This window comes from Urocampus carinirostris, chromosome 19 (assembly GCF_059441175.1).
Source record: "Urocampus carinirostris isolate Australia breed hairy pipefish chromosome 19, RoL_Ucar_1.0, whole genome shotgun sequence".
Lineage (NCBI taxonomy): Eukaryota > Metazoa > Chordata > Actinopteri > Syngnathiformes > Syngnathidae > Urocampus > Urocampus carinirostris.
Window position 1 is genome coordinate 9,121,485 of NC_142367.1, and position 27,147 is coordinate 9,148,631.

At 40.1% G+C, this 27,147-nt stretch overlaps 1 protein-coding gene across 2 annotated transcripts in view; it reads left to right on the forward strand.

The window, feature by feature from the left end:
• LOC148347172 (retinoic acid receptor alpha) overlaps positions 1-25,950 on the forward strand; it is a 199,957-nt gene extending 174,007 nt beyond the window's left edge. For both annotated transcript variants that reach the window (XM_088324375.1, XM_088324374.1), the window contains 6 exons: positions 9,343-9,484; positions 21,726-21,886; positions 21,957-22,133; positions 23,068-23,272; positions 23,348-23,506; positions 25,122-25,950. In XM_088324375.1, the coding sequence (XP_088180501.1) occupies positions 9,343-9,484; positions 21,726-21,886; positions 21,957-22,133; positions 23,068-23,272; positions 23,348-23,506; positions 25,122-25,321 (1,044 nt within the window). In that variant the 3' untranslated portion in view covers positions 25,322-25,950. The remainder of the gene's footprint in view (positions 1-9,342; positions 9,485-21,725; positions 21,887-21,956; positions 22,134-23,067; positions 23,273-23,347; positions 23,507-25,121) is intronic.
• The last annotated feature ends 1,197 nt before the right edge of the window (positions 25,951-27,147 follow it).

Here is a 27,147-nt window from a genome sequence, read left to right on the forward strand (position 1 = left end):
CTAACGTTTCATTTAAAATAACAGTATCAGACGTTTTTTTCTTTGCGTGTTGACTAAATGGACAAAAAATAAAATGATATGTCGATGTTGTTCAAAGATGTCAAAGATGTGTCACGAAAATGCTTTACCTCAGAGAAAATAATAAAACGGCTGTTTATTTATTTTGGGAGTGAATGGAGTTGTGGAAAGCTTGTTTGTTAATAAAGTTTGACCTTTTTGAATATTTTGTTGACATTCCCTTGAGCGTGGCAACATCTAGAGGTTGCATAAAGTAACTACATTCTCTACTGTAGTCAAGTCGTCACATTTATTTACCGTAAATAGCCCTTAATCCCAAAAATGTCTCGAAGGACTGCACAGGATTACAATTACAAAATTGCACAATTACCTGATCTTAAACCAGCATGCACTTATAGCGCCTTATAATGGGGTGCGTCTTATGTATGGCATAAGTTTTAAAATATATCATTCATTGAAGGTGCGCCTTATAACATGGTGCGCCATATAGTGCGGAAAATACGGTATATATATATATATGTGTGTGTGTGTGTGTGTGTGTGTGTGTGTGTGTGTGTGTGTGTGTGTGTGTGTGTGTGTGTGTGTGTGTGTGTGTGTGTGTGTGTGTGTGTGTGTGTGTAATGTTTATAGATTTATTTATAGATGTATTTATTTATTTATTTTTACTGCAGGGCGAGAGTCCATCCATCTCACTCATTTTATTCTAAATAATGCTTATACAGTATTTTCTTGCATTTTTTTTAAATTTTTGTTGTTTTATCATATTTTGCCCTGTTATTTTTTTCTTTTCTTTTTTATGACCGTGTTAAAATTCGAGTCTTAAAATGTGAAATGTTAAGTAAGAAAACTGATTTTAATTACAAGTTTTGAAGTTTATGGACTGTTGCGCAACATTTTCAGCAAAACGTCGTTGTTACTCTACTCTAGCGAAACAAGACTGAAGCTAGCGTGCCAACGTTAGGAGGAAATTTGTGACCGTCTCCATTTTTCAAGCTCATAAAAAGTGATGGGTGATGGACCTTCCAGGTGCTCGCTTTTCGGGAAGTCTATAACTAAACCCCACATGAAAAAACGCGCTCTCGGAAAAAGGAAAAGCTAATGTGTCAACTTGCACAAAATGGACTGTTGAGGGTGGGGGGTGGCTAGTTTTGACTGCAGCTTGCAGAAATAAAATAAAATAAAAGGTTTTATGGATCGCAAATCAGATGTGGAGGAGGGCAATCCCAATGACCTTTGAAGGAGAGGTCGACCTACTATCAGGTGGGCAGATTATCCGCACAGATTATCGGTATCGGCATTTTTATTAATTCGACGAGGTGTTTATTAATTCTCATGCAGCTGAGACACTCTCTCTTTAGCTTCTACTCCTCTCCTCCTCGTCTTTCCTCGGTACCCACCCAGCACCTTCTGATCAGATAAGAGACCAGGGGGCGGAGCCACTGAAGTAGGATCAATAACATTAGAGCGACGTGCCTGTGTCAGTGATACAAAGTGTGTTTGTGATCAAGGGGATAGTGTTAATTTTTTTTAGAGAGGCACGTTCAAGTCGAGACTGATATGTTAGCTCTTAGACCAGCTCTGTAGCCTAGATGGTAGGGCGCCCGCTCTGAGACTGGGAGGTCGCTGATTCAAGCCTCGGCCGAGTCATACCTAAGATTTACAACATTGGTAATCATTGCCTCCCTGCTTGGCGCTCGGCATTAAGGGTTGGAATTGGGGGGTTTGGTCACCTAATGACTCACAACAAAGCAGTTGGGTCTAAAATGGCGGCGCCCTGTTGGCTGCGGCTGCATCGGCTCGCTACAGTTTAACTGTCCGGATCAGGTGTATCGACATTTCGTTCTGTGTGCATGGTTACAAAGAATGACAATAAAAGTCAATTCTATTCTATTCTATCATAACATTAGTTTGTCAATTCAAGCATGTGTGTTTGTGATTGAGAGAGAACATAAAAGCACACTACAGTGAAAGGGTGATTGATTAGATTTTACCATAACATGAGTTTGTCAATCTTGCTCTAAAACATGAGCTCTGTTGAAATTTCAATGCTCTTTTTGTTTTAAGTTAATTTAAGTCATGATGGTTGTATTGTCATTTTTATTTATTGTAAAGGTTTTACAGAGTTATTAAAGTTTAAATCGTGTTTATTTGGATAGCCCTTAATCACAAAGAGTCTCAAAGGGCTGCACAGACCACAGATTATTGTAAACCGCAGACTATTATGAAACCATCCTCCGATCTAAAACCTACATGAGGGCAAGGAAAAACCTCAACATGAGGAAAATGAAGAAACCTTGAGAAGAGACCGCACATGAGGTAATCCCCCTTACAGGATGACCAGGCCGCAATGGACGTTGCAATAACAAATAATAAACAGATATTTTCAACATGAAATATAGGTTATTCATATGCTATTGAATAGAAGTGTGTTTTAAGCCTAGATTTAAATAGTTCCACTGAGGTTGCAGATCGAATCTCAGGGGGAAGAGCATTCCACAGCACCGGGGTCCGGATGGAGACCGCGCGCCAACCTGCAGATCTCTTCTTGGCTCTTGGGATCACTAGTAGACCAGCATTTTCAGGGCGAAGGCTCCGGACAGAAACATAGGGGGAATTTAAATCTGAAAGATATGAGGGAGCAAGTCCATGCATGATTTTGTATGGTACCAACAAAACTTTAAAATCTCAACTTAAACTATTAGGGAGCCAATGCAGGTGAGCTAAAATCGGGGTGATGTGATCAAACTTTCTTGTCTTAGTTAAAAGCCTCGCTGGAGCATTTTATACCAGCTGAAGGCTTTTGATTTTGGACTTGGAGAGACCGGAGAGTAGTGCATTACAGTAATCGAGACGGGAGGTAACAAACGCATGAATTATAATCTCCGGATCAGATTGGGACAGCATAGTACGAATTTTAGCAATGTTGCGAAATAGGAAAAAAAGCTGTTCTAGTAATATTCTTAACGTGTGTTTGAAAGGACGGATCGGGGGTCAAACTTGACACCTAAATTTCTGGCTGATATTACATTTGTCAATGTTCGGAGCAGTTTTTGAGAACAAGTCACGGCATTTAGATTGACCAATAACTAACATTTCGGTCTTTTTAGAGTTAAGGCGCAAGAAGTTGAGTGACATCCATTCTTTTATCTCAGTGAGGCAGGCCTCCAAATTTCCACAGTTTAGTGTGGCAGATTCCTCCATCGGAAGATATAGTTGAGTGTCATCTGCATAGCAATGGAAACATTATACTTGCGAATAATTTCACCTAATGGAAGCATGTAAATGCTGAAAAGGGGCCAAGTACTGAACCCTGTGGAACAGCACAGGTAACACTAAAGGGCTCAGATGTCATGTCACCATATTTACCACAGTGCGTCCTATCTGAGAGGTAGGATCTGAACCACGAGAGGACGGTTCCTGAGAGACCAATCCATTTTTCCAACCGTTCTAGTAGGAAATTGTGGCGCACTGTGTCAAAAGCAGCACTAAGATCCAGCAGCAGAAAGAGTGATGAAGCGCCGGAGTCCATTGCCAGTAGAAGATCATTGGTTACCTTAATCAGGGCTGTCTCAGTAGAGTGGTTAGCCCTGAATCCTGATTGCATAGATTCAAAAAGATTGTTCTCGTATATAAAATCATTCAACTGCTCTGCCACAACTTTTTCAAGTACTTTAGAAAGAAACGGTAGGTTTGACACAGGTTTATAATTACATAAGCTTTCTAGATCAAGGTTGGGTCGTTTAAGTGTAGGTTTAAAAACAGCAGACTTAAAAGCCGCTGGAACTGCACCTGAGGAGAGTGATTCTTAAATTTAGAACTGAAGGTCCAAGGACCCCAAAAAGATCTTAAATCAGCGAACCCGGAAGCGGGTCAAACAGGCAAGTAATGGGTTTGGCCAAATTTACCACCTGTTTAGGATTATCAAGTGACAGATCACTAAAACGGGAGAAAATCCCTGGACAGCCACCATGTCGCGCATCTATAATTTTCAGACCTTTAGTATGTTAAGTATTTACATGGTCTTTAGAAATCTCTTCCAGTATGCGTTGAATTTTCTTATTAAAGAAGACCATAAAGTCATGGGCTGAATGAGTAGTGATAACTACTTGAGCCTGATAACAATCCACAGAGCACCCGCTGCTGATCAGCATTTCACTGCGCTCTTCTGACTGTCTTCAGAGTCAGATTTAATTGATTAATTTCTTTTCAATATACGAGGCCACTAAAAACTAGATGTCGCTATGGTTCCCAGTTTGTTTTTGAAGGTAGCGCATACAGACAGTCACACCCACTCAACACCGAGCGCCCTCCCTAATCTGTCCCCGCTGTCTGCTGTCTTATTAGAAACACAATGCACAATACGTTGATATCAATGACAATAAAGACAAATCAGTTCAAAACCTGGGAAGAAGTCAACCAGCGAGAATGGAAGCGTGAAACTGCGAGGGGTCTCTGTATCTCGACAATGAACTTTCAATAACTTCGTCAATCAAATAAACATAACAAAACGCGAGCGGGGCAACGGAATTGATTCTCTTAATTAGACGCAAGCCCGTAGCCCACTCCCCCATTTGCCATCAAAGCCTTTCTCATTATGAAATCGACATCAACACAGTCATTTCTTAAGGCTAAGGGATGTTTTTTCCCAATCCCTTTGTTGTTGAAAATGAGAACTCCTATCGGGAAGCTAGCTAGCAAATAAAGTTGTTTTTTTCTATGCTAATCTAGTTGGCTGGAAAAAAAGCAGTTTCTTCTGGGTATGACAAAAGTCAGTTGTCTTCTATTCTAAACTAAATGGATTGCAAAGGATGCATAGGAGGCTGTTTTTTAGCCTTTGCTAGCGTTAGCATAATATTAATCACAAGTATATGAAATAAAACAACATTGAGGACTACGGCTAGAAATGGAGCCCGTTTTACTATGCACATGCTAGCTGGATACCAAAGGATTTGTTTTTTTCTCTGTTAACTCTAGCTGACTCGAAACAATGGTTTTTTTTTATTTTTTATGGTAATGCTAGCTAGCAAGCCAAAAGGGCTGTTTTTTCTATGCTAATGCTATCTGACCTGCAAAGGAGGCCGTTTTTTTAGTAATCCTAACTCGGCTCAGGATTGGCTGGTTGCTTTTTTTCAATGCTAATGCTAGCTGACTGGCAAAGGAGGCTGTTTATTCTATAGTAATACTAGCTTACAAGTAAAGGAGGCAGAATCTTCTCTGCTAATGCTAGCTGGCCGGCATAGGAGACCATTTTTCTTTGCTAATGCTTGAATGCTATCAAAGGATGCTAATTATTCTATTGTAATGCTAGCCAAAGAAACTCTTTTAATATGCTAAGTGAGGATGTTGTTTCTTCTATGCTAATATTAGCTGGCTAGAAAGGGATGCTCTTTCTTCTATGATTATGCTAGCTGACTGTAAAAGTAAGCAGTTTCTACTATGCTAAGCTAGCTGGTGATTTTAAAAGGGCATTTTTTTCTACACTGATGCTAGCTGGTTATCAAAAAATGCATTTTTTTCCATGCCTATGCTAGATGGCTGGAAAAGTAAGCAGTTTCTTTTATCGTAAGCTAGCTGGCTATTCAAAAAGGCAGCTTCTTCTATGTTAATGCTAGCTGAGTGGCAAAGGAGGCTGTTTTTTTTTTAATATGCTAACGATAGCTGCCAAGTAAAAGGGCCGTTCTTTTTTTATGATAATGCTAACTGACTGGCAAAGGATGCCATTTCTCTTATGCTATTGCTAGCTGATGAACAAAAAGGGACAATTTTTTTGTATCCTAATTTTAGTTGCTATGTGTGCAGCGATCCGCTCACCTAATCAAATTGCTTTGGGTGCTTGGCAGGCGCTTTCGGGTGTTTAAAGTATGTTCTGCGGGTTTTCATTATTAAGGGGTCTTAGCAGTGAACATATATTGTGTAATAAGCCTTCATCTACAGGATTCCTTACAGACGTACAAAAAAAAAAAAAAATGGGTCTGTTGGTGTAACACCCTGGTGTAAACTGCAGATGAATCTTATCACATCTCATTAGCTGCACCGCTTATCCCCAGTAGGGTCGCGGGGGTGCTGGAGCCCATCCCAGCAATCATCGGCAGTGGGCAGGGGACACCCAGAACTGGTTGCCAGCCAATCGCAGGGCACACAGGGACAGACAACTCGCTCGCTCATTTACACCTAGGGACAATTTGGACTGGACAATCCACCTGAAATGCATGTCTTTGGAATGTGGGAGGAAACCGAAGTGCCCGGAGGAAACCCACGCAAGCACGGGGAGAACATACAAACTCCGCACAGGAAGTCCGGTAGCTGGATTTGATCCCACACAGGAGGTTCCCAAGACCTTAGAACTGTGCCGCACACGCGCTAACCACTGCGTCGCCGTGCTGCTCCAGATGAATCTTATTTTATTTTATATGAACTTATAGATAGTATTTTGGACAGTCTCTTGTGTTGTCTCGGCTTTGCATAGGTCATGTCTGGAAAGTGTCAGAGAAGATCACAATGGTCCTCGTTTTATGTCGGAGCCAGGTGGACTCATTAAAAGAGTCATATCTGGCCCGCGAGCCTCACATTGCCGACCCCTGCTGTAACAGCTTCAAACTTTGGCCAGGGTTGTCACGAAGAGTCTTTTTGAAATTTATTTGAGGACTTGTCTGCATCATAAATTGAATTAAATTCATTATAAAATGAATTATTTTTGGGGAGAGGGTGGGTGATTTAGCCCTACCCCCCCTGCTCCACCCCGTTTTTTCCTGTCGGCGCTCATCTCCTCTGAGGTCTCATGTCGCCGGGCGGATTAGGCGGGGATACAAAAAGAGGATTATGGGACACGGGAAGCAATGACTCCTGAAAGAAAAAGACGAGGGCTGGTCCAATTAACCGGCTCAGGATTGGCTGGAAGGGCGGGGTCAGAGTTCACCTGGCCCGGTGTCGGTAGGTCACTAGGTCAATCCCTCGGAGGTCAGGGTCGGGTGACTGGCGGATCAAACAGGACATGATACGCTCGCTATTTCTTTTTGGTCATCGGTATCGGTCTGGTATCAGAACATTGGTATCAAACATCTCTAAATCATGGGTCTCAACAATATTGATTAAAGTAAGAGAATAGGTTGAACTATATATATATATATATATATATATATATATATATATAATGTATGTATGTATGAATACTCGTTAATGGAGAAATTCTTATTCATTTGACATAACATTAGCCTCAAGGAGCTGAAAGCATCATGCTGCTATGGGTACCCTCAAAATACAAAAATATTTCCTTTTTTCTTCTTTTTGTCTTTTCTTGTCCCTTTCTTACTTGCATTTGTTTCTCCTTTTTTGTTTTTATCTCTCTTTGACTTTTTTTCCCTCTTTTCCTTTTTTTCATTATTTTGCCTGTTTTTTTCTTCATTTTCTCCCCTTTTTCATTTTTTTTACCTTTTTCTTTTTCTCTCATCCCTTTTTAATTTTTTTTTAATTCCTTTTTTACTTCATTGTTTTTCTTTTTTGACAGCATTATTTTCATTTTTTTCCCTCTTCTTCTCTTTAATTTCTCATTTTACTTGTTTCTCTTTTTTCTCTCCTTATTCCTAGTTCCCCTTTTTCTTTCTTTTTTTCCTCTTTTTTCCTTTTTCTCTTTTTATGCCCTTTTTAACTATTTTTGTCTTCTTTTTCTTTTTTCTTATTTTTTTCACTTATTTTTTGTAATTTCATTCTCTTTTTTTCATTTTATTTCTTTTTCTCTACTCACTTATTTTTTTTTCTTTTTTTTTTTTTTGGTCTGCTGTTTATGCCTTTTTCCTATTTTTCTTTTATCTCTTTTTCTTCCAGTTTCTCTTTTTTAGAAGTTGCAGTCTTCTCGGCGCATACATTCCACTGGTCTAAATCTTACCTTATATACTCGAGCGCCGCTGGCTGCCTTGAAAAAAATTACCGTATTTTCCGCACTATAGGGCGCACCGGGGTTATAGGGCGCACCCCCAAAAAAATAGTTTTTGGTCCTATATCTTCCATACATAAGGCGCACCGGATTATAAGGCGCTACAATGGGAACGTCGACAAAACAGTCAGATAGTTCAGTCCAACCTTAACATTCCGAAAGCTTGCAAAGAAGCAAATACTTGTCGTAGACACGTGCGGATGCGGTGTCCGTACGATGTCACTCAAATGCATCGTTCCAAATATCATTCGGAAGGTTGAAGTCTTGTGATTCAAGAAATGCCAACCATTCCTTAGTTTCTATTTTCTTTTTCGCTCGGAACTTTACTGTGCTTATGACAATAAACACTTGGGATTGAGTTTAATTTAGAAAAAGACCCATCACAGAAACATCTAGATCACTCTGAAACAAGATACTGGGAAAATATATAGCCGGAGTAGCTCACCGAAGTCGTTGCGTTCAATAATAATGTGCAACCATGGTCCTCTTATATCCGTGAGTGTAATAAATCCAGGAGAGTAAAATATTTACAAATACAGAATGGTAAAACATGTTTCCTCTATGCCGTAGACAACCAAACTTGCTATTCACATTCATCTTTTTCGGCCAATTGCAGGCTTTGTTTTGTCCCTTTAGCCTATGCAATCCTGTAAATGATAAAAAGGATCCGCCCCCTTTACCTCCGAATAACTTTAGCCAATAGTGATCGATTCAACTGATGATTGACACATCTTTTTTGGCCAATTGCAGGGTTTGTTTTGCCCCTTTAGCCTATGCGAGCCTGTAAATGATAAAAAGGATCCACCCCCTTTACCTCTGAATAACTTTAGCCAATAGTGATCGATTCAAATGATGATTGACACATTGGTTAGCCAATGAAACGCCGGTACATAAATCCCAGCATACACTGCGGACTACTTCGCGTTCGGGGGGAAATCTAGTCGGCGGCTGCTTGCATTAGTTGCAAGACTTTGCGACTTAATATTGATCCATATATAAGGCGCACTGTATTATAAGGCGCATGGTCAGCTTTTGAAAAAAATTAAGACTTTTAGGTGCGCCTTATAGTGCGGAAAATACGGTACATAAATTGGCCGCATCACTGAATAAGCCGCAGGGTTGAAAATTTGGGAAAAAAGTAGCGGCTTATAGTCCGGAATTTATGCTATTCATAAGAGACAAACACTTTTAACCGAAAGGTATCATGTCGTAATTGTGCTAGCTTAATGCTGACAAAGTAACACACACTACAAAGGCTAATAGTAAGTCATAGAAGCTTCTTACTTACTTGGGGACCAAAATCATATCACTTTGCACAACTCAGCTAGCTTGATGCTAACAGGGATAATGAGAGAAATGTGTAGCTAACTTTGCTGATTTCTATCTTTTGTCAGGGCTTCTTCCGGAGAAGTATCCAAAAGAACATGGTGTACACGTGCCACCGCGAGAAAAACTGCATCATCAACAAAGTTACGCGCAATCGCTGCCAGTATTGTCGGCTTCAGAAGTGCCTGGAAGTCGGAATGTCCAAGGAGTGTGAGTAAACGTTCATCCATTTTTACCCTTACGTTATTTTTGGGTCCGATCAAAATAGAACATTTAGGCTCCAAATGTGTCACTTATCTGTCAATCTGTTGGTTTTTTTTTTTTAATTTATCGATTCGTGACCGATATTATTTGGTTTTAACATCGGCTGTCTGCGAAATCGACTTTCTGATTCTCCTGCAATTTTTTAGGTTTTCTCCACGATGAAAAATTCACAAAATCTTCCAAATGTTTTTTTCCTAACTGTGAATATTTGCCGATTTTTTACTGTCCTCTCTGATATGAAATACATGGTCAATGGTCAGCATTTATATAGCGTTTTTCATGTCCCGGGATGCCTCCCAGAGCCCTTTACAATGTGCTTTACACTTACCGGTTAACACTCACACACCAGTAGCGGCGTCACAGTAAATATAATTAAAATATTTAATATATCTACGAAAAAAGATGAAATAATTTTAACCTTTTTTCATGCTCAACAAATTTAAATTCAACAACACAGAATTCCCAAAAGTGCATGATTTTGCAATCGATCAATGCATGCCTTAACTTGTAGTGCAGGGTCCGGGAAGAGACATAAAAGCAAAAAATATTTTTAACAAAAAAATAGAGAGAGCCATATATTTGAAGACAAAATTCAACAAAACCGCCAAACAAAGGCTAAATCTTCAGTCTGTTTTATTTCACTGATGATATTTGATGATTTAATAAAATCTATAAAATAATAATAATATCAGAGCTTGTGTCTCATATGAATTTAAAAAAAATCACTCAAAATGTGTCCCCCTCCTGCAGTTACTTAAGAGAGTCGAGGCTCATTTTTGTTCTAAATAATGGTTTCAAAACAAGGTGCGAGCAAAGCTCTTTTGAAAAAATGTCACAAAATACTGCAAAAGACAATACCAATGTAATCACCTTCAATGCAGGCGGCGCTGGGTGAGAAATAGTGTGCGCCCTGCCCTGTATATATCTTTGCCGTGTCCTATCTCTCACCCAATCAAATTGCTCTAGGTGCTTTGCCAGAGCTTCTGGGCGTTTAAGGTTTGTTGTGTGGCTTTTCATTATAAAGTGTCAAAAAAAATAACCAGGGAATGCGTGGTGAGCTTCCATATACAGGATGATTTCTGGATTTACAGCCAAAACGATGGCTGTTGGTGTGACACCTTGAGTGTGAACTGAAGTTATGATTGTGTCCTTTATTGGATATGTGTGTATCTCTACAATACATGATAGCACAAGTGCTATTTTATCTCCGAGCCTTACGTACTCATGCATAAAGCCATATATGGCTCACGAGCTGCAGGTTCCCAACCCCTAGTGTAATGGATTCATTGACAACTTGAAAAATATTACTTTCAAAATAATCAGTTTTAATGAGAATATTTTTTTGTACAAATCACTGAACTGTCATTATTTTCAGATTATTTTTCTTTTAATATTCAAGTTTTTTTTTCCAAATATTTATTTGCACATTCTCTGACAAGCGTGACCTGAGAAAATATTTGCCTCAGGTGAGATCTACCAGAGAGCACCTGATCCTGTGTTTTTTTCCAGTATTTCTTTTACAATATTCCTTTGGGGAACTCTCACCTTTTTTCTCACACATTCAGTGACAGACGAACCTGATAAACAATCGCCCCAGGTGTGATTTACCTGAGATCTTGTTTTTTTTCTCCTTTTTTAAAAAATATTTCCCAGGGATCTGCTGTTCTCACACAAATTTGATGTCAAGCTCAACCTGATAAACATTATCATGTGTGATCTTTTAGAGAGCGCCCAATTCAGTGTTTTTTTTTCCTAGAATTTTTTTACAATAATCCTTTGGGGAACTCTCACGCTTTCTCTTACACATTCAGTGACAAACGAACCTTTAAACAATTGCCTCAGGTGTTATTTACCTGAGATCCTGTTTTTTTCTCCTTTTTTTTGAATATTTCCCAGGGATCTGCTGTTCTCACACAAATTCTCACATTTTTGATGTCAAGCTTAACCTAAATAACATTTGCCTCAGGTGACATCCACCATAAAGCGCCTGATCCTTTTTGTTTATTTATCTTTTTTCCCAGTATATTTTCTAATTCCCCTCCCAGGAAAAACTGCTGCTCTCACACAAATTCCCAAAAACCCGCTGGCAAGCTCGACCTGATGAACAATTGCCTCAGATGGGATCTACCAGAGAGTACCTGATCCTTTATTATTTTACTTTTTTCCCCAGTATTTTTTTACAATACTCTCCCAGGAAACTGTTGCTCTCTCACACTTTTTCTCACACATTCCGGGGTGAACTAAACCTGATAAACAATTGCCTCAGGTGTGATCCATCAGAGAGCACCTGATCATTTTTAATTTCACTTTTTTCCCCAGTATTTTTTTACGATATTCTCCCAGCGAACTGTTGCTCTCTCACACTTTCTCTCACACATTTGGGGGTGAACTAAACCTGATAAACAATTGCCTCAGGTGTGATCCACCAGAGAGCACCTGATTTTTTATTTTATTTTACCTTTTCCCCCAGTATTGTTTTCCAATATTCTCCCTTAAACTGTTGCTCTCTCACACTTTCCCTCACACATTTGCTGTTGAACTCCACCTAATAAACAAAGTTTATTCGCATAGCCCTTAATCCCAACAAATCTCAAACTACTGCACAGATCACTATTACAACATCAAATTGCCTCAGGTGTGATCCCCACAGAACCCCTATTTTTTTCCCCATTGTTTTTTTTTTCAATTTTCCGCCTAGGAACTGCTTCTCTCACACTATCTCTCAAATTTGCTGGCATGCTTGACCTGATGAAACAATTGCCTCCGGTGTGATCCACCAAAGAGTGCCTGATCCTGTATTTTTTGTTTATTAAACCCTTTTTCCAGTATATTTTTTAGACTATTCCTCTGGGGAACTGCTGCTCTCTCTCACCTTCGCCGGTGAGCTCCACCTGCTAAACAATTGCATCAGCTGTGATGCACCACAGATTCTGTCATTTTTTTTCCTGTACTTTTTTTACGAAAAAAACACTGTCACATTTTCCAGTGAGCCCGACCTGATTAACGCTAGAAGTACCACAACCAAGCTATTTGTCTTTCCTACATACAGGGAGTGCACAATTATTAGGCAAATGAGTATTTTGACCACATCATCCTCTTTATGCATGTTGTCTTACTCCAAGCTGTATAGGCTCGAAAGCCTACTACCAATTAAGGATATCAGGTGATGTGCATCTCTGTAATGAGAAGGGGTGTGGTCTAATGACATCAACACCCTATATCAGGTGTGCATAATTATTAGGCAACTTCCTTTCCTTTGGCAAAATGGGTCAGAAGAGGGACTTGACAGGCTCTGAAAAGTCAAAAATAGTGAGATATCTTGCAGAGGGATGCAGCACTCTTAAAATTGCCAAGCTTCTGAAGCGTGATCATCGAACAATCAAGCGTTACATTCAAAATAGTCAACAGGGTCGCAAGAAGCGTGTAGAAAAACCAAGTCGCAAAACAACTGCCCGTGAACTGAGAAAAGTCAAGCGTACAACTGCCAAGATGCAACTTGCCACCAGTTTTGCCATATTTCAGAGCTGCAACATCACTGGAGTGCCCAAAAGCACAAGGTGTGCAATACTCAGAGACATGGCCAAGGTAAGAAAGGCTGAAAAACGACCACCACTGAACAAGACACACAAGCTGAAACGTCAAGACTGGGCCAAGAAAAATCTCAAGACGGATTTTTCTAAGGTTTTATGGACTGATGAAATGAGAGTGAGTCTTGATGGGCCAGATGGATGGGCCCGTGGCTGGATCGGTAAAGGGCAGAGAGCTCCAGTCCGCCTCAGACGCCAGCAAGGTGGAGGTGGGGTACTGGTATGGGCTGGTATCATCAAAGATGAGCTTGTGGGGCCTTTTCGGGTTGAGGATGGACTCAAGCTCAACTCCCAGTCCTACTGCCAGTTTCTGGAAGACACCTTCTTCAAGCAGTGGTACAGGAAGAAGTCCGCATCCTTCAAGAAAAACATGATTTTCATGCAGGACAACGCTCCATCACACGCATCCAAGTACTCCACAGCGTGGCTGGCAAGAAAGGGTCTAAAAGAAGAAAAACTAATGACATGGCCTCCTTGTTCACCTGATCTGAACCCCATAGAGAACCTGTGGTCCCTCATCAAATGTGAGATTTACAAGGAGGGAAAACAGTACACCTCTCTGAACAGTGTCTGGGAGGCTGTGGTTGCTGCTGCACGCAATGTTGATCGTGAACAGATCAAAGCACTGACAGAATCCATGGATGGCAGGCTTTTGAGTGTCCTTGCAAAGAAAGGTGGCTATATTGGTCACTGATTTGTTTTTGTTTTGTTTTTGAATGTCAGAAATGTATATTTGTGAATGTTGAGCTGTTATATTGGTTTCCCTGATGAAAATAAATAATTGAAATGGGTATACATTTGTTTTTTGTTAAGTTGCCTAATAATTATGCACAGTAATAGTCACCTGCACACACAGATATCCTCCTAAAATAGCTAAAACTAAAAAAGCCCCACTCCAACTTAAAATATTCAGCTTTGATATTAATGAGACTTTTGGGTTCATTAAGAACATGGTTGTTGTTCAATAATAAAATTAATCCTCAAAAATACAACTTGCCTAATAATTCTGCACTCCCTGTAGAATGCCCAAAGGACAGACGATTGACTGGATTAGTTTCACCATTGATCTGCAATTGAGGCAAACTGTGGTATAAACAACACAACTCAGTAATGACTCTTAATGTGAAGAAAAGGTGGGGGCGTAACCAGCCTGTATTTTTGTACACTAGTTGTATTTTACCAACAATATGAATGAGTGGAGAGGTGTTGTTAAAGGATAGTGGGATGTTTGGACGCGTTCTAAGGGATGGGCAGGGCACCTGTATGATGCGGCAGGGGTAAACCAGTGAAAGCTGTCGGGCCCTGCCGTTGGACAAAAGAGTGTGACATGGCCGCTTTCTTGTGTCCCGTTTCATCTGGAGGGATGAAAGCATGACCAACGTAGGTGCCAAGGTGCCTAACTTGTTAGGGTATTCGGGCATTTGGGTTGGCCATGGTCCAAAAATATTTGTGTGTGTTTTTGCTATTTTTATTTCCCTTTTTATTTTCTTTGTTATTGTATGTGTTTGTCTTGCTGTCGGTCACCCCTCTTGAGGGATATGACCAAGGTAGATAGATATATAGATAGATGGATAGATGGATAGATAGATAGATAGATAGATAGATAGATAGATAGATAGATAGATAGATAGATAGATAGATAGATAGATAGATAGATAGATAGATGTATTTTGGTGGTGTTTGTAGTGTTTCTGCCATCTGATTTTTGTTGAATTTTGTAGTCTTTTATAGTATTACTAAAGTTTTATCTTGTAGTATTCCTAACATTGTCTTTGTAGTATTTCCATCTGACTTTTTTGTAGTTGTACTTTTATAGTATTCCTGTCCGTGTTCTATCTTCTCCCCTGGAGTCACAAGAGTGGACTTCAGCCAGGTTCATGTCCAAACCCACCTACGTTTTTAAACAAGGGTCCTGTGCATAAGCTCTTTATGCATATATATAAACACTACATTTCATTTAAACATCCCTACCTTGCGGCGTTTTGATAACAATGGGCCGTTAAATTGTTAGTGTTAAATAACACAGCCTCTTGGCTGTCCGCTGGTCATTCTGGAGGGATAAGAAAATTCCTTGGACTTCTAGTGTCAAACAGTTGCCTCAGGTGTGATTCACCAGAGAACACCTGATAGTTTATTATATATAATGTACATTTTTTTGCAGTATTTTGACAATATTCCCTCAAAGAACTACTGCTCTTACACGTTTTCGCCAGTGAGCACGACATGATAAAACAATTGCCACAGGTCTGATCCAACAGAGAGCGCCTGATTTCTTTATTTTTCTGCGCTTTAACACACATCAATGGTCTTTTTCTCTTTTACGGGTTTCCCGCCACTGAGGGACAGTCAAAAGGATTTTCCCTTAGCTTTGAAGGGGGACCATAAATCATAGTTGGGGGAGGCTCATTGAGCGGCTTGCCAGCGGAGTCACACTGTCATCTAGTGGTAGAGATGGCGCATTGCACTTTGATTATTTCTCGAACCTATCATGCTTTTAAATTGTTTTTTCATTTATTTATTTAATCTAAAGGTGGCCAAACTACGGGTCGTGGGTCAATTTTAAACATCCAGGTTGCCAATTGAACGTGGTCAAACGATGACCGTGTTATAAAAAAATGGGTGTCAACTTTGTCCCCGTTGTCCCTTTTTGTGTGCACAACAAAAAATACCACTAAAGAAATACTACAAAAATTCTACAAAATTATTACAAAACTAAAGATCAACACAATTGCACAAAAATATCGCATTTTATGATTATTTTGCGTTCGTTCGTAAAAGAAGAAAATACTATAGAAATACTTCAAAAAATACCACTACATTTATAATATAATACTAAAGTACTACCACAGAAATACTACAGCAGAAATATTTTAGAAATGTGACTATAATAACATAACAACAATTCTAAAGGGATACTACAAACGTACCAATATTTAAATACGACAGAAGTACTCCAAAAGTAATACTATGGAAGTCCCTAAAACTAAGAATATTACAAAAATACCACTACAGTAATACTATTACTATACTGCATATATTTTACTACAGCAATACTATAACAGTATATTACAAAATTAGTACTACAAAAATAATCCAACAGTCCAAAAATACTAAGAATATTGACTATAAAAATACTACATAATACTACAGAAAAACTACTATAGAAAAATTGCAAAAATACTACTGCAGAAACATTCCAAATTTATTCCCACAATAAAATTACAATATATCTAAATATCAATTTAGTGCTAGAAACAGAGACATGATATATATATAATTACTTTTCTTTAATTGCGAGCATTTCAATGATGAAACTAATCTATTTAAAAACAAATATGAAGAAATATAACATGTACCGGTAAATGTCTGCATGTATATTTATTCATAAATGAAAATATTGGATATGTCTCCTGCCATTTCAAATAGTTTCCCATCCCTAGTTTATTCGTTTAATTATTAGTATATATATAAGTATGTATTCTATTATTTTTAAAATCATTTATTTTATTTATTCATTTATGTCTTGTGTCAGGGTCATTTTTGTGCAGATTGCTTTCCCTGTGCACTCAGCGGTGACTTTGGCAAATGAAAAAAAAAAAAGGGGGGGGTCGTACCATCTGGCCCAAGGGGGGGTCTCTCTCTCTCTCTCTCTTTTTTATTTTTTTTCTGTCACGTACTTTGTAAATCAAAAAGCTTCCTATGAATAAAGATAGAGCATCAAAGGGCATCAGACACCCCCCATGACGTTCAGGGGTGACCGTGTCCGAAGGACGACAGCGTCAGTTGGGGGGCCGGTTGGGGCCAGGTGGCCCTGCCAAAAAGGACAAGGGGACAGGAATTATTATTTATTTATTTTCTAAATATAGCTCTATTAACTGCCAAATAGGACTACATACATCAAATATTTCCCCCTTTTAACCAGTAAAACGCAACTTTGTCTCAAAATGGCGATAAAGCCTTACTTTTGTCTTAAAGCCCCATTGTGTAATACTTGACCACTAGATGGCACTGTATTTCAGTGATTTTCAACCACCGTGCCGCGGCACACTAGTGTGCCGTGAGAGATCGTCAGGTGTGAAGTGAGAAATTATCCAATGTCACTTTTTAAAATTTAAAATTTAGTATAACATTTATGAATCGTTTTCTGCAAATATGTCATTGTCAAGTGTCTGTGCTCTAAAAACTGTGGGTATTATAAATTATATTGTAATTAAACATACTGTTCAATGTCATTTTACAACATTTTTGGTTAGTGGTGTGCTGCGAAATTTTTCCAATGTAAAAAAAAAACCTGCCCTGGCTCAAAAAAGGTTAAAAAAACACTGCTGTATTGTATAATGAGAACGGAAAGCAGTGCCAAGAGCACAGAGAAACATTGCAGCAACTTCTAGGTAGGGAAATACAAATACAAATCTCGACTTGTGTTTTTTTTTTGAATGAAAATCAACATTCTTATGATAGTTCGTGTATTTTATTCCACACTGTCCCTTTATTTAAACTCATTTTAAAAAAAACAGAAGCAAAGAGTGGATAAAGATTTTAAATAAATTTTTGATAAAACTTATAATTTTATTAAGTTTGGAGTTGGGCAGCACGGCGGCGCAGTGGTTCGCCCATGTGCGGCACAGTTCATGTCTTGGGAACCTCCTACGTGGGTTCAAATCCAGCTCCAGACTTCCTGTGTGGAGTTTGTATGTTCTCCCCGTGCTTGCGTGGGTTTCCCCCGGGCACTCCGGTTTCCTCCCACATTCCAAAAACATGCATTTCAGGTGAATTGGCAGGTCCAAATTGTCTCTAGGTGTGAATGAGCAAGTGAGTTGTCTGTCCCCGTGTGCCCTGCGATTGGCTGGCAACCAGTTCAGGGTGTCCCCTGCCCACTGCCCGATGATTGCTGGAATGGGCTCCAGCACCCCCGCGACCCTACTGAGGATAAGCGGTGTAGCTAATGAGATGAGAAGTTTGGAGTTTCCTAAAAAAAGGGGGGGGGGGGTTGTTGTAATATTATAGACAGTAAGAGGGGGGAAAACAATGAAAGAAGGAGGGGGGATCTAAAAAATAAAGGAAAATATACTTTTTTGCTCATAAATTGTTTGATGAGGCAAATCCTAAAAAGTATAATATAGAAACAGGGAGAAAAAATCAGAACAAGCAGTGTTCACTCGTCGGCTAATATGCCCCCCAACCTCAAATAATACAAAAAAATAGCCAAATTTCTTTGATTTGCGCCCCCGCCCCATGAGATGATTGCAGGCGGCAATTGGGCGTGACGGATGGCCCGTCCTCACTAATCGCTCTTTAATGACTTCGTTAAATTGCATTACGATGGGCCGCCATTTGTCAGCACGGGCCAATGGGATGTCTCCTCGTGTTGGAGACCCCATCCCCTGGCACAATTTTGTTGATGTCCCCCTCATCTCACTCTAACCCCATGAATTTTCTGAGGGAAACAGTCTCATCCAAAATTATGTCGGACTCGGGTTGGAGATCCAACACTTAAACGTCACACGTACATGCTCGTGTTTTTCTATCATTTCTTGTCTGGATTGATTCTACTTGTTTTCTCTCTGACACCTTACCGTTTCCCTATTCGGAACTCATGGGTAAGGTAAAAAAAAAAACTCACAAAATGGAGATGCCATTAAATGCAATCAACTTATTTCATGCCATAATGTATAAATATGTTTTCAAAAGCAGTGTCCCAGAATGCCAAAACATTTTCAAGACGCTTTCGTTTTTTGGAACTATTATAAAGGGTTTGGCACAGCTCGTCAGTAAATATCAAGCCTTTAGGGATGATTTCAGGATGAAAAATCACCTTTAGATGGCAGGATTGGTTTTCTTCAGATTTGTGTCCACACATCGGGGGAGCCCGCCCCCTCTTAGTGTTGCTTCCTGTATCCAACGATTGAAATGTGTAGAGGACCTCATATGGTGAGTAGTAGTAGTAGTGAAGCAGTGTGGTTAGAAAAACAAAGTTATGGGTTGGTTGGTTGGTTGGTTGGTTGGTTGGTTGGTTGGATCCCTTAAACACTAGGGTCGTATGGGCCCCATTTCCTGTGGTGTGCACAGACAGTTAACTCTTCAACAGACCTTTTTTCTTTCTGAAAAAAAAGATGACTAAGTCCCCTCGTCATCATCAGAGTGTCATGGTTGCCACGGCGCCCAATTGGCCCCGCCCATTGAAACCCAGTTGAAACGCAGATTGCTGCCGGATTACTTAAACGCTGACTTGTGAGTCGCCTGGTGTCAGAGTGTCTGAGAAACTCCTGCTAGACTGTGTGATTTGCCAAGTCCTGTGAATCTCCGTTTTTGCCTGTGTTTTGATCCTGTTTTATTTTCGGCCCGATCTGTTTGATTTTGACCACTCCTTAGTCCTAATCTCAATCTACTTCAGCGACCATCGACCCCCGGAGAAACTGTGAGTAATGTTACGTGATAGGGTTCTCATTCCTGTTTCCTGTCCTGGTTCGTGACTCAGAGTAGAGATGGACGACGCTTCGTGTACGTCCGCAGGGACCTGATCGCCGTGGTGACCAAAATCATGTGATTACGTCACTGGAAACATCGGGCGCTGAAAAGTTCTTGCAAAGTTTATCCCCACATTTTTTGTTCTTGCAATAAAAATGTTATTTTGCAGGCAAAGTGCCTTTGTATTTATGGAAACCACTGTTTAGATATTGGAGGTATCCCAAATGCAAACAAAAAAGTGAAAGTTCTGCTTGAAATGCAACCTTTCTTAAAAAGCAGTTTTCCTTGGACACAACGTTCTACCGTTGTTTACTAAACGACTGTAGAAGCTAGAAAACCTACGTATTTCGGATGAAAGACGAGGGTTGAAGCTTTCTTTTGATATGCCTATATAGCTAGAGAAGAACATTTTCCGTAGGCCTTCAAAAATGAGTCGAAATGGCAAAAAATGGCTAGCACTCAAACTTCCCATTTGAGGAAAACATCTGGCATGAATAATTCAAAGCGATGCGATCAAAGCAAACTTGAAAGCAGCAGGTATAACCAAGAGTGCGGAATCAGGTGCCTGATGGCGGGAGGCGCAAAATGGACCAAGCTGTTGCAGACAGTGAGCGGTCTCTAGTGGTAACCTCTGGGACTGCTGGATTTTCTTTGGTAAATCGAGGTAGATTTATGTTAAGGAAAAGTGTATCAAAATTCTCGTGTGAAAAAGGACTCCTATGAGGAGATACCACTGTACTGTTAAAGCTTTACACATTTTCTAGTCCCATATCCAAAGAGAGTGACTCACTGCTGCCATCTTTCGGTCATAGTTGGTTACTTTATGATGACAAAATATTCAATTGATGATTATTTCAGTTCCTGGTGCTGCTTGTTAAAACTCGTGTCAACATTTTTCATGTCGATCCCCCAATGAAACCCCCTGCCTTCGTATTCCACGTGCTTGGGGCGGGAGGCTGAAAAATGAGGGTACTTCCCTCGCAACCCCCCAGGCCAGCCCTTAACGGTCAAGGTTAGGATTAGAAGCAGCAAATGGGATCAGCGCTCACCGCTTGGGGGAATTTAGAAGAGAGAAAAGCGGGAAAAAGATTAGCGCAAATGATGTAAGGCCATTTAGGAAGAATATAAGAAACGGGGTTACCATGACGACGGGAAGAAGCCGGAAGGTTTTCGCGTTAGCGGCGGGAGATTCGTCATATCGTGTTATTATATTGGGCGACAACCCTTTAATGAAAGTTTGGGGTGATTCGTCAGCCCTCCCCTCGCCACTATTCATCAACAAAGGCTCATTTTGAGGAGGGGGGGTGATGTAATGGGATTCCAATGCTAAACAGAAACCCCTCGCCTTTGCTCATTTGGGCTGTGATCATATTTACAAAAACACATTTGCTTCGATGACAATTCTAAATGAAAGGAATACATACATATATATTTTTTTTTAAGGTACATTTGATCATATTTTCAACTTAAATTTCTTTTCATAAACTGTTCAGTACAATTGGGAAATATAACTTTACAAAAAATATAATCTTCCAGAGGAACACACAAAATGTTATTTCCTTTTTTACCATATCTTTCACTCAAATGTATAAATAAATATTTTACTATGTTATTAAATTAAATATCTTTTAATATTTTCAGTTAAATAAGGAAAAAAAATACTTGAAAAAAAAACGTTCAGCCAGAAGAGCATTCTTTTCTCATTTCAAAATATATATTTTTTCATTTCACTATTATTTTACCGTACTTTTAAAGTAAATATTTTCGGAATTTTTTACATGTGATCATTTCCATTACTCTTTTTAATGAAAAACAATGATAGTTATTTTTTTAGTCTTACTTTAAAAATAAATTAAGTTGTGTTCAGTATTTTTCAATGTAAAACAATTGTTTTAAAAAATACATCATTTTGGGACTTCTGTGAACTTAAAACTTGAGAAAATAATTTACCTTTGTGAAAGTATAAAAATAATGAGAAATAAGTAAAGGGTGATGTGATAATCGATCATTTTTGATGAATCGTTGCATGTCTATGAAGTGATTTTCTGCCAATGGAAAACCCAGGATGATATCTTTATCCCCCAATGGAACCAAATGTCTTGAAATCTGGATTTTATTTTTGTGTCCTCTAGCCGTACGGAACGACCGTAACAAGAAGAAGAAGGACGAAAAGAAAGTGGAGTGCACGGAGAGCTACGTCCTAAGTCCTGACACGGAGCAGATGATCGACCGGGTCCGCAAGGCCCACAAGGAGACCTTCCCCTCGCTATGCCAGCTGGGAAAATATACTACGGTGGGTTCCGGTCCAGGCCCCGTCCTCTCATCGTCAAAATCCCGTTTCTAAAATCGCTTTTGTCTTTTAGAATAACAGCTCGGAGCACCGCGTGTCCTTGGATGTGGACCTGTGGGACAAGTTCAGCGAGTTGTCCACCAAATGCATCATCAAGACGGTGGAATTCGCCAAGCAGCTGCCCGGATTCACCACGCTCACCATCGCTGACCAGATCACGCTGCTAAAAGCTGCCTGCCTGGACATCCTGGTCAGTGGTCATAGTAATAAAATATTAATAACATAGTTACATAGGGACAACATAATTTATATCTATAACATGCTACATGGACACTCCAGGCATCAAGACCTCGATTGGTTACACAGGTTCCTCAGATCAGTTATGCAACACAACATTGTTTCCAGATTTGTCCTGTAAAACTGTTTTTTCCACAATATTCTCCCCTTTTACAATTTCAAATCCAACCTTTCCCAAGCTTCCCTGTCCAAGTGATAAGTCCAGTACACGCTCAAGGTTGACAGTCTACGTGGTCAAAGTGAAAACGACAAGGTTGATGATTTGAAACCATCAAAGGGGTGGGACAGTAGTGTAGCAAACAGTCAAATTTGTAGGAAAAATTGAAAGAGGTTGTTGTGTTGAGACATAAACTGCTATCTATCTATAGAAATATAGAGTTCTATAAACAGCTAGAGACACAGGCAAGTTAAGATGTAAATAGCTATCTATCTATATAAATATACACTTCTATAAATAGCTAGCAAGATGGATATGTTTATCTGTGAATCACCAGCTGTATAAATATGAAGTTTAATAAATACCTACCGAGATAGCTTTGTTGATATGTGAATAGCTTGCTAGCTATATAGATATACAGTTTTATAATTAGCTAGTGAGATATTTATTTAAATATTCTGTTCTATGAATACCTAGCGAGATATCTATGTCGAGACATAGCTAGCTAGGTGTATAAATATACAGTCTATAAATAGCTAGCAAGACGGAGATGTCAAGATGTAAATAGATAGCAAGCTATAGAAATATCAACAGTTAGCAAGATTGTTACGTCAATATGTGAATACCTAGCTACATAAATATACAGTACTGTAAATAAATAGGGAGATTTTGATGTTGAAGGGCACTTTCAGGTTCTGACAGAATTATCTTTTTCAATTTTGGTCCAAAGATTTTGCGGATCTGCACGCGCTACACCCCCGAGCAGGACACTATGACCTTCTCGGACGGGCTGACCTTGAATCGGACCCAGATGCACAACGCCGGCTTTGGGCCCCTAACCGACTTGGTCTTCGCCTTCGCCAACCAGCTCATTCCCTTGGAGATGGACGACGCCGAGACAGGACTCCTCAGCGCCATCTGCCTGTTGTGCGGAGGTAAGCCACACACAGAAATCTTAAAATCCGTGAAATTTCTGCTCTGAAAAGTGACGGGTTTGATTTTGCGGACAGATCGTCAGGACTTGGAGCAGGCGGAAAAGGTGGACGTCCTTCAGGAACCCCTTTTGGAGGCGCTAAAGATCTATGTGAGGAAGAGGAGACCCCACAAACCACACATGTTCCCCAAGATGCTGATGAAAATCACCGACTTGAGGAGCATCAGTGCTAAAGGTGCCTTACAGAGACTTCAAAATAAAAGCAACAGACGTCAAACACTGCAAATATATTTGTATAGCACTTCATAGACAGCCAAATGCAGTATAAAAACATCTAATGTACAATAAGAAAATAAAATCCCTTCTTTCTCCCCACCAAACATCTAGAAACATGAAATACAATACTGAATGTCACGCATGGCTTGGCCCAGAAAAAGAGAGAACCTCCTATCAAGTAGCATCATCATAGCTGTCCAATTTGGAGCAATGATAAATGAAAATAAATGTACAAATACTGCTATAGAGAGGGAAAACTTTAGCATGTTAATGGGCTAGCAACACACATGGAGCAAAATTAGGCAGTACTGAAGCTCAGGAGGTAGAGTGCTCATCTTGAGATCAAGTGATCACAAGTTCGATCTCGTTTTATTTGTCAAAGTGTCCTTGGGCAAGACATGGAATATCTAAAGCCCCCAATAGGCATGTAGTTGCCTTGCATGGCTGACCCTGCTATCGGGGTGTAAGTGTTTGTGAATGCGTAAGTGTGAAGCACATTGTAAAGCGCTTTGGGAGGTCTTCGGTGACTTGAAAAACTCTATATAAGTGTAGACCATTGACATTCAAACAGCTAACTAGCTTCCTCTTTATTTTTCGGCATTGATATCTTGCCAACAATTTATATATCAGTTTTCCTTTTTTATTTGGTTAGCTACCTGTTTTTTTATCAATATATACTTCTTGCTGGTTATTTATAAATAAGCTTTGCTTTTTATACACTTAGATACGGGTATAAGTATTTTGGCTGACTATTAATACAACACTTTGCTTTTGATAGAGCTAGCTACCAACCAAATGCTGTATGAAAACATTCAACGTACAATTTCTATGTATATAGCTACCCGGTAGTTAGTTATGTTTTGGTATTGCTATCTGTTTATATATCAGTTTTGCTTTTTATATAGCTACCTAGCAATTTATTGGGTAATATATAATGCTAGCTTTTTATATAGCTATCTGTTTATGGAGAGTGACACAACCATACGTCCACCATCTAAGTAACTAGCTAAAAAGCTAAGTAGCCATTTAACTACTGTATTAGCAATTTAGCAAGTTAGCTAGGTATTTATTTCTCTTGAATAAATCTAATATATATATATGAGATCAGGTGGCTTTTTCTATAACTAACAATCAACTATTCAAGTTTTAGCCCAATGAATTAGCTATCTAGCTAGCTGATTATGTACTGTGAATAATGTGATAAAATATAATGCCTTTTCTTATCTCATCTATATCCCTCTTGGTTTAGTGGTAAGGATTCAGCACGCTCACTGACCTCACCCGGGTTAGATTTTAGTTGTATCCAATGTTTTCTACTTATGGTCAGCGATTTTTTTGACTGATCAATCATTGCACATATACGGTAATATACTACCATATAATATAATGCAAACTTTTTGTTCTTTTCTAGGGGAAAAATGTGTGTTATATAGTAATGATTTTTTATAATACTGATAATCAACTATATTACTTCATTTCAAATTGTAGCCGAATAAACTCGCTGCTAGCCAGCTAGCTAATTCTGATGTTTTCCTTCTTCTGACGGGATTTTTCGTGTGTTTTTCTCGCCCCAGGGGCGGAACGTGTGATCACCCTGAAAATGGAGATCCCGGGTTCAATGCCGCCGCTGATCCAGGAGATGCTGGAGAACTCGGAGGGTCTGGAAAGCGGGGCCGCCTCGGGGGGGCGCCCTTGCACAACCCCCACCGGAAGCTGCAGCCCCAGCTTGTCGCCGAGCTCCGCCCAAAGCAGTCCCGCCACGCAATCGCCGTAGTATCGGCCACACCTTTTTGTTTATTGTATTTGATTTTTTTGTCCCCCCCGATTTGCCGGTCCTGAGGGGGGGGCCACGGCCGGGGGGAAATGCCCTGATGACCACACCGTAAACACTGCTGATGACTCACCCCCTTATCCTCTTCCTCACTCCGCTCTATGCAGAGGAGAAGTAGCAGATTGACAAACACCAGACACTTTGATTTTATCCCCCACTCCTCGATGACGCTCAAGCCCCGCCTCCTTTTCCTCCTCAGACTCCTTTCGGGAAGAAAAAAACAGATTTCGTACACAAAGATATATATAAATATATAGAAAAGTTAAGGAACTATTTCTGAGATTGTTGTCACTGTTTTTGCCCATCACGAGGACAAAAAAGTATTTTGATCACGTGTACATCATGTGCAAAAAAAAAAAAATCCTTCCAGTCCTCGATGACACTCAAAAAGAAAAATGTTGCTCCCCTTCCAGGTTTATTTTTTGGTTTCCTTGGAAACAAATGATTGTATGAACTTGCTTGTATGATAAGGTCCTTTCCAGAATTGATGAAGAGTCATTTTCAATTTTTGACTTTGTGTATATAAGCTGTATTCATTTCTTTTAAAAAAATATGAAGAGTTTTAGCCTTCACATGATTTGCTTTTGTTTTTGTTTGCGATTCAAGGAAAAAAAATTCATTTTTGAGCACACTTTACTGAAGGAAAAGTTCACCTCACGGGTCCGACTAAGTCCCGTCTCCTCATGGTCACCGACTGTCCACAATGTAGCCCCAACCCCTGCCATCACTAACTATCCTCGATGTAGCCCCGCCCCTTCGTCGTCCCTGACTAACTGCAATGAAGCGACGCCCCTTCCTCATCATCGCTGTCCATGATGTAGCCTCCCCCAAATAAAAACCGACTGGTCTCGAAATAGCCCCGCCCCTTCGTTTTCGCCGACTGACCACAATAAGGCCTGGCTCCCTCCTCATCACCGTCTGTCCACTATGTAGCCACTGTCTATACTCCATAAAGCCCTGCCCCTTCGTCCTCACCGACTAACCCCAGAGAAGCCACGCCCCGTCCTCACATCGGTTGTCCATGATGTAGCCCCCCCCTATAGTAACCGACTGGTTTCGATCTAGCCCCGCCCCATCATCGTAACCGACCAACCACAATAAAGCCACCCCCCTTCTCATCACTGACTGTCCACGATGTAGCCCGTGATAACCGGTTATCCTCAGTAAAGCCCCACCCCGTCATCGTCACCGACTAACCACAATGTAGCCCCGTTCCCCTGTCATCACCGACTCTCCATAATGAAGTCTCGCCCCTTTCCATCACTCACTGTCCACAATGTAGCCCCTCCACCTCGTCCTAATCGACTATCCTTAAATTAGGCCCGCCTTTGTCATCACTGACTAACCACAATTTAGCCCCGCCCTCTGTCGTCACTATCTATTCTCGATATAGCCCCGCCCCTTCATTGTCACCGACTAACCGCAATATAGCTTCGCCCCGTCATCACCAACTCTCCATAATAAAGTCCCGCCCCCTCTTTATCAATCAGTCCACAATGTAGCCCCTCCCCCTCATCGTAACCCACTATCTTCAAAATAGGCCCGCCCCGTCGTCGTTACCGACCAACCACAATGAAGCACCGCCCCCTCCTTGGCACTGACTGCCCCCAATGTAACTCACTGTCACTCAATGTCCACAATCTCACCCTGCCCCCTCATCTAGTGATTGTTTTTCCATGAACAACTACAGTAGCACTCCATTATTTTTCATAGCAGTTGGAAAAAAAGTGCAGTGGTGAGACCTTTTTTGAGATTTTCTTTTTTTCTCA